General features: G+C 36.1%; 2 protein-coding genes across 2 annotated transcripts in view; one reads left to right on the top strand and one right to left on the bottom strand.

The window, feature by feature from the left end:
• The window catches only part of LOC110448571 (WD repeat domain phosphoinositide-interacting protein 3-like), a 15,571-nt gene extending 10,541 nt beyond the window's left edge, over nucleotides 1-5,030 (bottom strand). Inside the window, exons 1-5 of the mRNA XM_021494884.1 lie at nucleotides 4,830-5,030; nucleotides 1,934-2,008; nucleotides 1,275-1,376; nucleotides 897-984; nucleotides 139-233 (exon numbers count right to left, since the gene is read on the bottom strand). Of these exons, the coding sequence (XP_021350559.1) occupies nucleotides 139-233; nucleotides 897-984; nucleotides 1,275-1,376; nucleotides 1,934-2,008; nucleotides 4,830-4,896 (427 nt within the window). The 5' untranslated portion in view covers nucleotides 4,897-5,030. The remainder of the gene's footprint in view (nucleotides 1-138; nucleotides 234-896; nucleotides 985-1,274; nucleotides 1,377-1,933; nucleotides 2,009-4,829) is intronic.
• Nucleotides 1,590-12,624, top strand: LOC110448572 (enoyl-CoA hydratase, mitochondrial-like). The gene is made up of 9 exons (XM_021494885.1): nucleotides 1,590-1,627; nucleotides 5,236-5,359; nucleotides 6,349-6,543; nucleotides 7,063-7,190; nucleotides 8,601-8,700; nucleotides 8,917-9,021; nucleotides 9,707-9,826; nucleotides 10,343-10,410; nucleotides 11,088-12,624. Exons 2-9 carry the CDS (start codon nucleotides 5,251-5,253, stop codon nucleotides 11,151-11,153), a joined length of 891 nt encoding a protein of 296 aa, XP_021350560.1. The 5' UTR covers nucleotides 1,590-1,627; nucleotides 5,236-5,250; the 3' UTR covers nucleotides 11,154-12,624.
• The last annotated feature ends 2,255 nt before the right edge of the window (nucleotides 12,625-14,879 follow it).

Genomic DNA, 14,879 nt, shown 5'->3' with positions numbered 1-14,879 from the left:
GTAAGTTAAATATCATATCCTTCTTAAACATTTGTATCTGGTACAATGCAATGGTAGCAATGGTGACAAGAGCAATCTGTGAAAGAGATATGTTTGCTGAAAAAAGATAATACTGCATAAGTGTTCATCATGGCCTACCTCTAAGATTGCTACAGGTCTCAAACACGTGGAGCTGTTGTGGATTCTGTGTGAATGTGTAGACTTTGATCATTGTGTCCAAAACTACCACAATCCTGTAACAAAAAAAACAACCACTGGCTGTAATCTGTATACCCTTTGAGGGGATAATACTGCCTTAATGGCAAGCTGGTTTTCCAGTGATACGGTATAGCCCAGGACCCGCTCACTAGTTCAGCAATGTCGAGCGTGGTCAGTAGTTGGATGGGTGACCCCCCGCACGTTACATTATTACTCATTTGATACATTGTATTGTTATAACAGACAAAACACCTTTTTTTACATTTTTTTCATGAGTTCCAAGCAAGAACTTGTTCATTATTTCGATTTAGTCTAAGTTATTATATTCAGCTTGAGTCCAGGGCCTGTATTCATCAAACTGTTCTCATGCTCAAACTCAGATTCTATGCTCAATCCCATCCACTTGCTCCTGTGTTGAATAAATAATTAATATAACATGTTGTCAATGATATGGAAGAAATTTGCAGATACTTAAAGCCATGCAGAGACACTCAACTTTTTCATTTTTTTTATTCTAGCCAGTTGCAAGAAAGTCAGCTTGTGCACAGAATTCATGCTTGAGCATGAGAATGTTTTTCATGAATACAGACTTAGGACTTAAAATTTCTTTTATTAAACTGATATTATAATGATAATATACATTCTGACACAACAACAGATTAAGTACCATTCCGTCATATACATGAACAATACATTACCTGTCTCGTCGCAGCCTTACACTTCTAACCTCTGTGGAAAATTCCAATTCTATCACATTTTTCTTTTTAAGGTCATCCCACACCATAACTGTCCAATAAATATGTGTAATGTTCATGATTTTTTTCTCAATTTTTCATATACATTGTACAGGTAAAAAAATACTGTTGTTTAGAACAAGTACATTTGTAACTAAAATTTGCACATCATATCAGTTTCGTATGCCGGTACATGTATTTATGATAAAATATTAAAAAAAATTGAAGATACCAGTAGATGTACATGTATGAGAATCAAATTCTTTACTGGGAGGGCACTTTGTCAATACATACAAACGTTTACTGGAGGGGAGAGGGGGTACTTAGTCAGTTAATACAAACCTTTATTGGGAGGATACTTTGGGTTTTTTCCTCCTCCAACTAATGCTAAGTAATTACACCTAAACAGCATTTCAATGTGAGTAATACCTCCATCAGCAAAGTCTGTTGAGAAAATAAATCGAAAAACAATCTAAATACAAATATGTTTAAGTGTTTTAGCATATCTCACATCACTTTTCTTCAAGGTTTTCCATAACTATGTTTCTTAAGTAGGTCCCAAGAACAACAGGAAAAACACACTTAGGATAAACTATGAATTTATAAATGCAACTTAATACTGTGAAACATTTTTTATGTCCCAAGTCATCATGATCTTGAAAAAGGTTCAAAATAAACAGGATAGCAGATATAAGGTAGATAACATACATTTTGATTTTGATTTTTTTAATTCCATGACAAAATTGAATAATGTTTCACTCATCATGCATTAAGTTATACACAAAAAATGATACTAAAGAAAATCAATGCTTTGTTGGTTTACAGAAATGTATGTGAAAATGAATAACATGTGAAATATAGATAACCTACATATCGAGTGTCGGAGTAAATTATATGTAGCAATGGATGGTCTTAAGCTTGGGACCAATAATTCATCATGGTGCTTAAGATATTATGTATATTGCATATGTGCAAAATAAATCAGAGTTAGTAAACTATACCTTGTCTTTCTTTTTCTTTTAACGGATCTGAATTATAAACTCGAAAACCTGTTTCCATTCCACAAGCAAAACATCCTAGAACAAAAAGGGAAAGAAGAATTAAGATGACATCACAGAATACATATATATTCTGTATAAAACATGATTGATATCCATTTATTAGTTCCAGAGAAGAAGTCGTTTAAACCAATATAGCCCAATTACCCTTCCCCCCCCCCTGAGCCCCATGGAGGGGTCAGCTCCTCCATTTGTAAAATTTTAAATTCCCACCTCCTAGGGATGCTTCCAGTCATATTTAGTTAATTTCCAATCTGTGGTTCAGAAGAAGAATTCGTTTGAAAAAAATTGTTGATGAACAGATGATGGACAGATGTACCATCCGAATGGATGGATGATGGATGCCAAGAAATGACATAAGCTCATATTGGTCCTTTGTACCAGTTGAGCTAACAAGTCAAGATCTGAGCATCATACGACCATTCGTTATAAATTTTAGAATTTTTCAATAATTATTTTCAGTAGAGAGAGCTTGAGCTTGACCTTTGACAATCAATGTGCAAATTAATAGACTTGTTCCTTCCCTTCACCCAATCTATACACACAGTCTGAGATTTGTGTGTGCAGCCATTCATTCTTTATGCTTCAGTCACATTTGCGAAATCGCTGGCCGGGAAGTAGGAATCGGCCGACTTCCCAGCGTCCCAGGGACTTTTTTCCGATGTCTGGGATTTGGCTTGAGTATGGTCACATTAGATATGGGCACCGCACAGTCCCCGCAAACAATTTGCCGAGTTAAATTGAAAAGACATCTGGAGGCTACCGTAGAGAGCCAGTAAGACTATTGCAAGGCTATCTGACAATGGCCAGGCTGTCATATGGTAGTTGGAAGATGTTCACCTTAAAACTCTGGACTCTCAGAAACTTTCAGCAGATTGTGAAACAATTCCTTATCGTCTGGTTTTATACCTAGATGGTCCATGACAAAATGGTACAGTTTAGGTTAGAAAAATAGTGGCCATAATCTCCAGGTGTCCTTACTACGGTTCCCCGTCTTGCCTGCCTATTTAAGCAAAAATACTCATTGCCCGGGCGCCTTTTTGGAAATCAGCGCAAATGTGACTGAAGTATAAGTTAGGACAACAATTTTTTATCGTAAGTGCGAGTGACCTCTATATTATCATTTGACAAATCAGTATAGGGCACTTCCTCTTCACTAGAACAAACCACATACCCATGTTAAAAGGTCACTTTGAAAAATCCCTGTTGCAGTTATTGTCACTTTCGTTACAGTCATGTTAAGTATATAATTGAAACTGAATTAGGACCACCTGCATAAACCTTCAGACCAGCACTAGCCAAAACATTCAGTCATAAATGTAAAAGGGAAGGGGAAAAAACTACGGTGAGACCAGGAATTGAGCATGGGACCTTAAAACTTTACACAAACATAATAAAACAAACTCGAATAAAAGGACACTCGATCTAATCAACTGATCTTTTGTTGGTCTGGTTGGAACAGTCCAAGTGACTCGTAAATATTCTGTGACAAACGAAAGCACTTGGACCAAACACGGGCCGACCTAACGTGCAGAGTTTAAAATACACCGTTCAAGAATTCCATGTGCTTCTTTCTCCTGAGTACTAAATTTATAGACATAGCCTGAAATACAGAAATGAATCAATCTTGTTTTATGTAGAAATATCACAAAGTAACTATAATCAGACGTTTAGTTTAGACCAGACAGAAGGACTTGACCCCTTGACCTACAAGTGCTACATTTTCCTGCAGAGGTCAGCAACAGTCCTGATCTACTGTGCTTGTCGTTGCTATACTTGTCCAATCAGTTGCATCAGAGTTTAACAGGAAGGGAAAAATGCAAAGCTAAACAAGGATTCTAACCTGGAACCCTCAAAACTTGGATGGCCCTCTAATCAATTGAGCTTCCTGGTTGCCGATGATCAACCCAGTCTAGTTTTGCAACATTCTTCCCTCAATCCTTTACAAAGTTTTCAACCCTGAAGAAACATGAGACCCTATATCACCCTCAGAAGGTTTATTTTGTTAGGCACTAAATGTAAAAGGAGATGAAAATCCATGGCCAGACTGGGATTCGAACCGGAGACTGTACTCTAGACAGATGCTCTACCAATAGCGCTACAATGTGTGATTGGTCATCATGTGTGTGGTGTACATGCACAGACGTTTCAGAACTCAGTTGTTTATAGGTACCGGTACTTCCAAAAAGTTGTTTCTAATTTTCACTTAAACTTACAATTTGAATTTGTACTTTGTTTACTTTTTGCATCCTGTGCCACTGTCGTTGATTTTATATTTTCAGATTCTTAATAAGTACTTTTCGTCTCTACAAAAAAAATCTTAAACATCCGATCTTTAGGTATTGAAACAATTGGGTATTGAAATGACTAGGACTTGTCATGCATCATGTGCGATTGACCAAGACATTAGTCCAGCTCCACTGCACTGTAACAAAAAGTTAAAATCGGGTCTTGGCAATTGACCCTATAACCTGTTTTACCATCTAAATAATAATCTACCTTAAAATTAAATCAAAATATACAAAGGATGTTATTGCTTATTCTATATAATCACTATCATAGATTTGAAAAATGAAATTTCTTTTTCAAGCTCAGTCCAGAGACGTATAAAGCCATATATACGTCTCTGCTCAGTCTAATAATGCTGCTATTTCAGATTTATAAATCATGACTATTCTTAGCTTTCTTTATGAACAATGGGGAAAAGCCAATGCTACTTGGCATGGCTACTAACAAAATATGCACTGAAAGAATAACCATGGCATCATCGAAACGTTATCTACAAAAAAAATATTGTGGATAATTTACAGGCCCAAAAAGGGTGAAAATGATTATAAACCTTGGTCTTGGTTCCATCCAACGTAGAGCAGTCCATTACCATACTGGTTTTCTCCAGACAAATTCATTGTCGGCACTTGGAATTTATGACAACATTGATAAAATGTTTAAGTTATGCCAACTCTGATTTATAATTCACGGATGTGAAATTCGTCAACAAATCACACACCCCTCAATGCAAAGCTTCATAGTGCATTATCAGTCAAACGCAAAAGTGATCAAGATCGTTCCAGGGTGAAGGCCGATTTCAGTTACTCTCTGAATTTAATATAAATTAATGTTTCATTAAATGCTTGCTTATACTACATGACTTTTTATCGCTCGTTCTTAATTTTAACATTAAATTCGGGACATAATAAATTAGTTGTATTCAAAACTGGATCATTCAAACAAATTCTCTTTTAAAGATTAAGACAGCAAAGATGGCCGCATTCAGAGCATTGGCTACGTTTTCGAAGAGGGTGTTGTTTACAAATGCATCAAAAACAGCGCAGCCTGCATCATGGCAGTTCATAAGATGCATGTCAGCAGGTATGGTTGACCTAATACACATGAAAATAGCTGTCATTTTACTTTATCAAATTCAAATGTATCGATTTCTCTATCTAAGTGCGTGGTGTCGATATCAAGGTCGACAAGATAACATTAAGGGAAGTAACTCTTGTATTTGGTTTGGCAGTGCTCCCCGGTAGTTGTCGGGAACTATAATTTTGAATGGTACATATCAAATTCCCACTGTGTATTGATATATAACTTTTCAGAAGAATGCAAACATCTAAAATAGATCGTAGTGTATGTTAAAGAAAAAAGGAGAAGGAATAGAAATAGTTGGGTTGTCAAATGCAGTAGCCATATAATTATAATGTTTGTGAACTTATATGACTGACAGTACCAGCACTGGAACACTATTTCATTATTTGGGGTTTTTGTGAAGTAGAAAAACATAATACTACTGTATAAAAAATATCGTAATATTGAATTGTTTCAAAGTAATTTAGGTTTATACACCTCTGGTACTTGGGAACTAGAAATTTATGTAAAGTTTTCGGTCATTTTCTCTTTGTACTAGCAACATATGACACAAAATCTTTTGTTTTAAATGGCCTGCACATTTTGTTTTTTGTTTTACCTTTACATTTCATGTCATATTCCCTTTTTCATGATCCTCTGATGAAATACGATTCTTGATTAGCAAATTATGATAAAAAATCTTGTTTTTCCCACTCTTTTATTCATTCTGTTCCTTATGAAGTGTTTTATGTTAACTACACTGTTAATGAGAATATTGACAGAAATGCATAGTTCTATGGTACATATTATCTTGTGGTTATAAAAAAAATTACAAACAGGATTCCGTCCTAGTTGTCAAAATACATGTATATTCACAATCAAATTTTATAACTTCAAGAGTATTTTAGCCATAACCCTCCATGTCTGGTCTTATCCATTAATTTTGCAGTGTTCAAAAGTAAACCATAATCTCTGACACAGGGTTAATCATGTTCACTTTCATCTTTCAGGCCAATATGAACACATTTTGGTGGACAAGCGTGGCGAGAAAAAAAATGTTGGGTTTATTCAATTGAATAGGCCAAAAGCTCTCAATGCTTTGTGCAATGCTCTCATGGTGGAGACAAATGATGCGATTGGAAAGTTTGATGCAGATGACGGTGTTGGGTGTATTGTCCTCACAGGCTCAGACAGAGCTTTTGCTGGTAAATTTGCAGATTTTGTTTTCTTTTATGAGGTAGTCTTGAACTGACAGGCTTTAGTTTTGTATATAAGAAGAACGAAAAGGGTTTTCAAGATCAATTTCCCTTTATTTTTATTGTGTAAGGCTCTGAGCTACCTTCTTTTGAAGAGTCAGAAGTTAATTTTACAAATGCTAAATTGTGACTTACATTTAGAGTTAAATTGATGATACTGTTTAGTCATCAGGTGATCATCACATATGTAGAAGGACGAGGAATAGTGCCAACAAACTGGGGCTCAAACCCGTGACCCTTGGCTCTCTAGCCCGATGCTCTACCACTGAGCTAAAGGGAAATTCCCCACAGCTAACGCTTATAAGGCAACCTAATAAATTCACATCTTTTACACATATATTTGATTGAGATGTTATGTGAAAAAAGTACCTTAATTTGCATCATATATACATATGCACAATCAGTAAAAGGTCATGTTTGACCTATGTTATAGTAAGGGGGGGAATGATCAAAGAATTGTTTTTCCAGCTGGAGCAGATATCAAGGAAATGTCAGGCCAGGACTTCTCTGATGTTTGGAGGAAAAACTTTCTAGCTCACTGGTCAAAGCTTGAAAAATGTACCAAACCAATTATTGCTGCAGTAAATGGCTACGCAGTAAGTAGTATAAACACCATCAATTAATTAATGAAACCCACAAGTTCAGTAAATCTGTATAGCAGTTACAATAGTTTAGGAGCTTGTACATCATGTTTGTTTACAAAAGAACTGTTGATGATTGTGCCTCTAGTTACCACAGAACTGTTGATGATTGTGCCTCTGGTTACCATAGAGCTGTTGATGATTGTGCGTCTAGTTACCATAGAACTGTTGATGATTGTGCCTCTAGTTACCATAGAACTGTTGATGATTGTGCCTCTAGTTACCATAGAACTGTTGATGATTGTGCCTCTAGTTACCATAGAACTGTTGATGATTGTGCCTCTAGTTACCATAGAACTGTTGATGATTGTGCCTCTGGTTACCATAGAACTGTTGATGATTGTGCCTCTGGTTACCATAGAACTGTTGATGATTGTGCCTCTAGTTACCATAGAACTGTTGATGATTGTGCCTCTAGTTACCATAGAACTGTTGATGATTGTGCCTCTGGTTACCATAGAACTGTTGATGATTGTGCCTCTGGTTACCATAGAACTGTTGATGATTGTGCCTCTGGTTACCATAGAACTGTTGATGATTGTGCCTCTGGTTACCATAGAACTGTTGATGATTGTGCCTCTGGTTACCATAGAACTGTTGATGATTGTGCCTCTGGTTACCATAGAACTGTTGATGATTGTGCCTCTGGTTACCATAGAACTGTTGATGATTGTGCCTCTGGTTACCATAGAACTGTTGATGATTGTGCCTCTGGTTACCATAGAACTGTTGATGATTGTGCCTCTGGTTACCATAGAACTGTTGATGATTGTGCCTCTGGTTACCATAGAACTGTTGATGATTGTGCCTCTGGTTACCATAGAACTGTTGATGATTGTGCCTCTGGTTACCATAGAACTGTTGATGATTGTGCCTCTGGTTACCATAGAACTGTTGATGATTGTGCCTCTAGTTACCATAAAACTGTTAGTGTTTTATAGCTAGCAGTTACAAAAGAAATCCATGTTGATGATCACACATCTAGTAGTTACTACAGAACTGTTGGTGTTTTTGTAGTAAACTTAATTCTGAGGTGCAGGGAGTAAAGCAGTAGAGAAGGAATCAAGAAACCTACTCTGATGCTGTTGTGATCGATACTCTTACCTGAAACTTATTTCTGTTAAAAAAAGTATGAAACAAGTTCTATCAACTTATATTAATCACTGTTGTTGGCCCTGATAGAAGTTCAATACGGGAAGAAACCAGAATAACCAGAGAAAACTTGCATGGTTTGGCAGGCGACTCCATACCCCTTTACTTCCGATCAGAGAATCAAACCCGGGCCATCTTGGTGACTCTGTCACATGACCACAGGAGTTAGTGTGTGTACGGGTACTCAATATAGAACTGTTTGTATTATTACAGCTAGGTGGAGGTTGTGAGCTGGCGATGATGTGTGACATAATCTATGCTGGGGAGAAGGCACAGTTCGGACAGCCTGAAATAACACTAGGCACAATACCAGGTAAAGGCATTACAATAAATGGTTTGATCCATGATATATATTCTAAGGATTACCTCATTTACTCCTGAAGACACATCTGAACTCTTCCAATTCGAAGGTTGGAATAGTTCATTATGAAATTTCAGAGGTGAATGAACATGAGCTAACACAGGAAGGAAAGTTAACTCAGATCATTGAAACATGAATAATCAGTGACTTTCTGATTTTGTTGTTTAGGAGCGGGAGGTACTCAGAGGCTGTGTAAGGCTGTAGGCAAATCCAAGGCCATGGAGATTATCCTGACCGGCAACTTCATGTCTGCAGTAGATGCCGAGAAGTCAGGTTGGTTTTATGTTTGGGATCATTTTTTTTTTAAAAATCAATTTTTCATACTGTCAAGTAAAATTCACTTAATATGTGATTTACAATTTCTATTTCCTTCTAGAACTAAGGTTTTGGTGTGAGAGAAGTTAGATATTAAAACGACGTAGCCATGAATTAAAAAGGAAAATAATGATACTGTCAAACCTGTCTACAAAGACCACTCAATGGAGAAAGAAAAAACAGTCTTCTCCAGTTATTTCTACCGGTTATTTTTGTCATTATAGACAAGAAGAAGTGGCTCTTAAGAGAGAAAACACCATATCAGGATTTTGTTTAGACTGATAGTTAAAGCCAGGTAGTCTTTAGAGATGGGTAATCTTACTGGATAGGTGACTTTAATAGATTAGATGTTTTTTGAGACAGGTTTTTAAACATGATCAATGTGAATTAAATCCTTAAAAAACTTTAATTAATAATTTTTTCTTGCTGGATAACTTAATGTAAGTCCATGTTGCTTTTACTGAAATCTTACCTACACTATAATCAGTGACCAATATTGTGATTCATTAAAAAGCTTATTCATGAGAATCAGAATTCATGAAGAACAATAATGGGAATATGTCAAGGTGCTGATTAAAAGCTATGAATAGAATTTTCATGCAAATTTGCACCTGTATGACCTTCTCCCTGACCTTTTCTCCAGGTTTGGTGAGTAAAGTTTTACCAGCAGACCAGCTAGTCAACGAGGCTGTTAAGACAGCAGAAAAAATCAGCAGCTTCTCCAAGATCACTGTGGGCATGTGTAAGGAGGCGGTCAATGCAGGTAAGAAGGGGAAGCAAGAACTGGTGTCACTTAATTAACATACTTAAGGTATTAATGGAAAACTCACTTATGGCTATATATTCATAGGTTAGGGTCAGACAACTTGGGTTAGAGGGTGAAACAACAGGTCAATGTATTAACATATGTTAGACACTGGCAACTTGGGTCAGAGGATGAAACAACAGGTCAATGTATTAACATATGTTAGACACAGGCAACTTGGGTCAGAGGCCCAGATGTACAAATGTAGACAGCTAGAATCTCAGATTAGGGAGTTAACACTTAAGGTTGCCGTTTACAGTGTTTGCCTCTACACCCTTGTCATATGTATGTCTCATGAAATTTCTTTAATATTTACCTTACCCCACACCAAATCAACAAAATGTACGCATGAACCTCACTAATATTCCTAATTTGATAAATAGTAAATTGATTCCCACATAATGAGTAAGGGGTATTAAAATACTATATTTTGCATTATACACAAGATTGATTGATTCCATCCCTATTTTCCAGCTTATGAACTTTCTCTGGCCGAGGGGCTTCACTTTGAGAAGAGGATTTTCCATGCTACATTTGCAACTGTAAGTATGGTTTGATGGAGTGGCATATACATTGTATAGAAAACAGCAGTTATGTTACAGATATCTTTGAACTCCAACGGTTCTGCTGTTGTTACACGTATTTTCTCAACACCTTGGAATGTGACATAAGACATTAATATTGCATCACATGCGACACAACCTAGCTGGTCTGTGAGAAAGGGATATCACAGATACTCAATTTTGCCAAAATGTATTGTATTGTATCTAATTCTTTGTTTATTTAACGTGGGTTACGAACAGCCCACAGGCTACGAGTTCCTTTCCTCACATTTATCAAACAAGTGAACAGCACAGTTTTAACCGACAGTACAAAATATAGGAAATGCATGACCATTTTCACTGGTTATTAGCAGAATGAAATATTTGGATATTTTATTCTGTTGGTTGATTGAGATTGAGCCATTTATAAGCAGTATATAAAGCTGATCAGGAATTAAATTGAGTGTCTGCATTGTATTACATCAGATGTATCTCAGATTTGAGGTCTAAATTCTAAACGGTAGCAATTGCTTTGTGACTGTGTGACTTGTGGCAATTTTTTCATTAAAGTTTCTTGTCCTGTACCTTAATGTAATTGTTATACATGTGTACCCCTGCGAAATATGACCGCTATACAGTACTCATAATATTGACAAGCTCTGAATTGTATTTTACAGAACGACAGGAAGGAAGGGATGAATGCATTTGTTGAGAAGAGGAAGCCAAACTTTACTGACAACTGATTTTTGTACTTGTACTACGGAAGCTTTTAGTAGTGTGCCAAAGACGTAATAATTGGAGAAAAGAAAATTGATTACTATCCTAAATTGGTCTATCAAATCAAGCACTAGGCAGATTTTTAACCATCCCAAGGTCAAATTCTGTGATGAAGGGAGGCTTAATGCTTGATTTGGATTATAAACATAGCTATATTGTGAGGGTACCTAAAATGGAGCACTTTTCATATACTCATATACGCCATGCATCATTAATATTTTGTTATACAAATAAATGGTATCTATTCTATATCGAAATTTTTATAGTTTTAAGGAATTGGAGCAAATTTTTTCTGCCTACCTCTTTTATTTTGTTCAATAATTAAAAATTAAATGAAACAATTCGAAGGAAATGGTATGTGCAACAACATAAATATCCTATCACTTTTCTAACAAAGGAGAAATATATGTTCAAATCAATTGTTTAATTATGATATACTGAAAGTTATCAGAAAGTGTCTGAACTTACTTAAATTGAAGAAAAAATATTTTAAATGTTTAAATGTTGTAAATTATTTTCTAAAACAACTATTATGACGGTAATATGATGGTTATCTGGAAAGCTAACGTGAACATGACTCAACTTAATGAATTCTAATAAAAGACAAGCGTGCTGGTGATACCAAATAAAATAAATGGGTATTTATTGTTTCATTATAGAAGAACAGTTCATGTTCCAGAAATCAAATAGGAAATAGGAAAATTTATAATATTTTTATGATTTCATATAAAAATAGTGTTCCACTTTGGGTACCTTCATGTTACTTGTTCTAATGCGGTCCAATACCATATCTCTGGAGATCATGGGAATAGCAGGGTACTATGACTCAAGCTTACTAGTGTTTGGTGTGGGGGGTTGGTGATTGAGATTGATGAAAAGGTATCTGTTGTAGGGTGAAATCACCTTTAAATTCACAGTTAACCTTGTAACTCGGGGCATGTTTCGAAAGGAGGTTCTTATGTACGTGGCAATGTATTTCGGATTTCTGTTTTTATATGCAAGAACTGCTTGATAATTTGTCCTTTTATTTTATTTAGTCTTTAAGAATGCAGATAAAGTCATAAACATTTCTGGTTACAGTAATGTTTTCATAGGTTATACCAGCATGTCAGAAAAGTCCCTATTAATGTCGTGAAATTGAAACTTTAAGATATCTGATGGTTATTTTTTTTTTTTATAATCAGAATGGAATATGAATGTGTCTTGTAAATTGAATCAAAGTGGGTTGAAAACCAAGAATTTCTGAAGTATTTTGTATGATTGTGATTATTTTCATGTTAATTTCACAGAGCTTTATTAATGCTGAGCATTATAGATGCTCAGGTGGTTTGATAGTGCTCACACGTATAGTATACCAATAATGTGATATTGAATCATTGGTATGTCATAATACATTGTAGATAAGAGAGATCAATAAAGAACTCATGCATTTTCAAATGATGTTGTCCTCGTTTTCACATATTTTATACATTGTACCACGGACTTGGATAACAGTCCGTGATGGTACTTGGTATTAAAGGAAAGCGTCATTAGAGTCAAAACATGATAACAGATTTCCATCTGTTATAAAAAAAGGTCCACGGAACCGTTTTGCCGATCTTTGCATATAAATTTGAACAAAAATGTATTTTTGGCTCTTTAGGAGCTTCGTCATCAGTTATAACTTACCTCCCTTTGACCATCACTGTTGGGGCCTGTTCGTTTATCTGAACATAAATTGAATATCACATCCGGAGAGAATCCTGGCGGACCTGCAAATGTGTATGCAGGCCTTGCAAGGCTATGTCAAGGCTCGCCTGAAAGCAGCATCATATTACAAGGTCCGACCTTATTTAATAAACGAACAACTGTGTTCCGACCGGTTCAACCATTTATACAAATAGTATTAACCCTTTCGCACAACTGAAATCGGTCGGGCGATATCCGGGAAGTCTGGAAATCTTTAGAAATATTCTCCAAAAATAATTACGTATAATGTAATTATTAGGAAATGCCATGGGAAATCAATGCATCAAAGTTAAATTGTCCATCAGAGGCGTACATATATATAGGTTTTATACCTTTCTGTGTCCATCAAATTTTGGAATGTCACACAAGAAACTAAGGATATTTTGCACGCAGGTTGAGAACACTTAAATTCAGATCGGTTTTGCGACAATTATTGTTTAAAATATATAAATNCCAGTTACATGTATGTTTATTTCAGATGTTATTTCCGTCCGCAAATACATGTATGTTTATTTCTGATGTTATTTCCGTCCGCAGTTACATATATGTTTATTTCAGGTGTTATTTCCGTCCGTAGTTACATGTATGTTTATTTCTGATGTCTATATCAACGATCACGGTCAGACCTGCGGGTGTACTTCTCAATTATGTTACCTTACATTATAGAGAATACTCTCCGTGCCAGGGTTAGGATTGCTGTGGTACTTGGCCTGGTGTCCTACTCAAAGTGGACGAGAAAATATGTTGGTACATAAAATGTGTTGACAATCAAACGAGTTGAATAATGTACTTTTGAACTGTGTGACGTACTGTTGAACATAAACATATATATATATATATATATATATATAAAACAATGACAAACGTTTCTTAGTACCTCCCTAGCGCGTTCACCCCTTTAGAGGTTCATATATATATATATGCAAGTGTGTGATACCCCTATATAAATTCACACACTGTAGGCCCTCACTGGTGTATATAAAAAGATGAATAAAGGGCGCTATATAACTTACATAGGGGAGATCACGCGTGCTCTGAATTAATAGCATAAACAGCATTTTTAAATGGCTTCTTTCTGCTCGTTCAGAAGAAATCATCAGATCTTATAGAAAATAGGAAGAGTTTTAACAAATTTACTAGTACAATATGTTCAATTTTAGGGTCCGAAATCGGGAGTCTCCCTCTAGATTAGGGAGAGATGACAAGTATGTAACGGTCTGGATCTGTACGGTGTAGGGCCTTCTCGGGCATATAGGCACACCGGGAGAGAGAGTGCTATATCTAGAGGCGCTTAGTCGTTCAGTTGCAGAAACTCTGTACGCACATCGTTGTCTAGTAGCTGGTTCCAGCCGATGTTGAGTATCATTATTGTTCTGTTTATGGTATAAATACGCAATATTTCGATAAATCGATTACCGGCCACGTGCACTTGACGTGTTATTCTAGCTAGAAGTGAGTAAAATTAGAAGGCCTCTGGCCTTTGATCGCTATCCGCTACTTGTATTGTTCAATGATGAGCTATCGGTTCATTGGGAACTTTGGAGGAGGGAACAGCTGTTCTACCTGGAGCTGTACATACCATAGTCAACCTGATAAACGACTTGACCGGAAAACACGTGGAAACCCGAATATACCGATATGGCTCTTTCACCAGTAAAGAAAGAAATGTCTGACTGCTTTATTATCAAGGGGTAAAACAACTGTGAAACACGACATCTACCTGTTCCAGGCTACTCATGGGAGCGCCGTATATATAAAACGTCAATGTCTATATTTACACGTCAGCGGCCCTGCGGGGGAAATCTGTACACGTGGTAGTTTTTCCATGGTAATAGCATGCTATAATATAAGCAGTAGTTATACAGATCGCCTGAAACAGTAAGGTATATTTATAAGTACTACATATCACTCTGAGCACTTAATTACGTCAGTCTTATTTTTACTGAAAACACATAAAGTATTAC

Source organism: Mizuhopecten yessoensis, unplaced genomic scaffold (genome assembly GCF_002113885.1).
Source record: "Mizuhopecten yessoensis strain PY_sf001 unplaced genomic scaffold, ASM211388v2 scaffold4121, whole genome shotgun sequence".
Taxonomy (NCBI): domain Eukaryota; kingdom Metazoa; phylum Mollusca; class Bivalvia; order Pectinida; family Pectinidae; genus Mizuhopecten; species Mizuhopecten yessoensis.
This window is presented reverse-complemented; position numbering and strand designations above follow the sequence as displayed.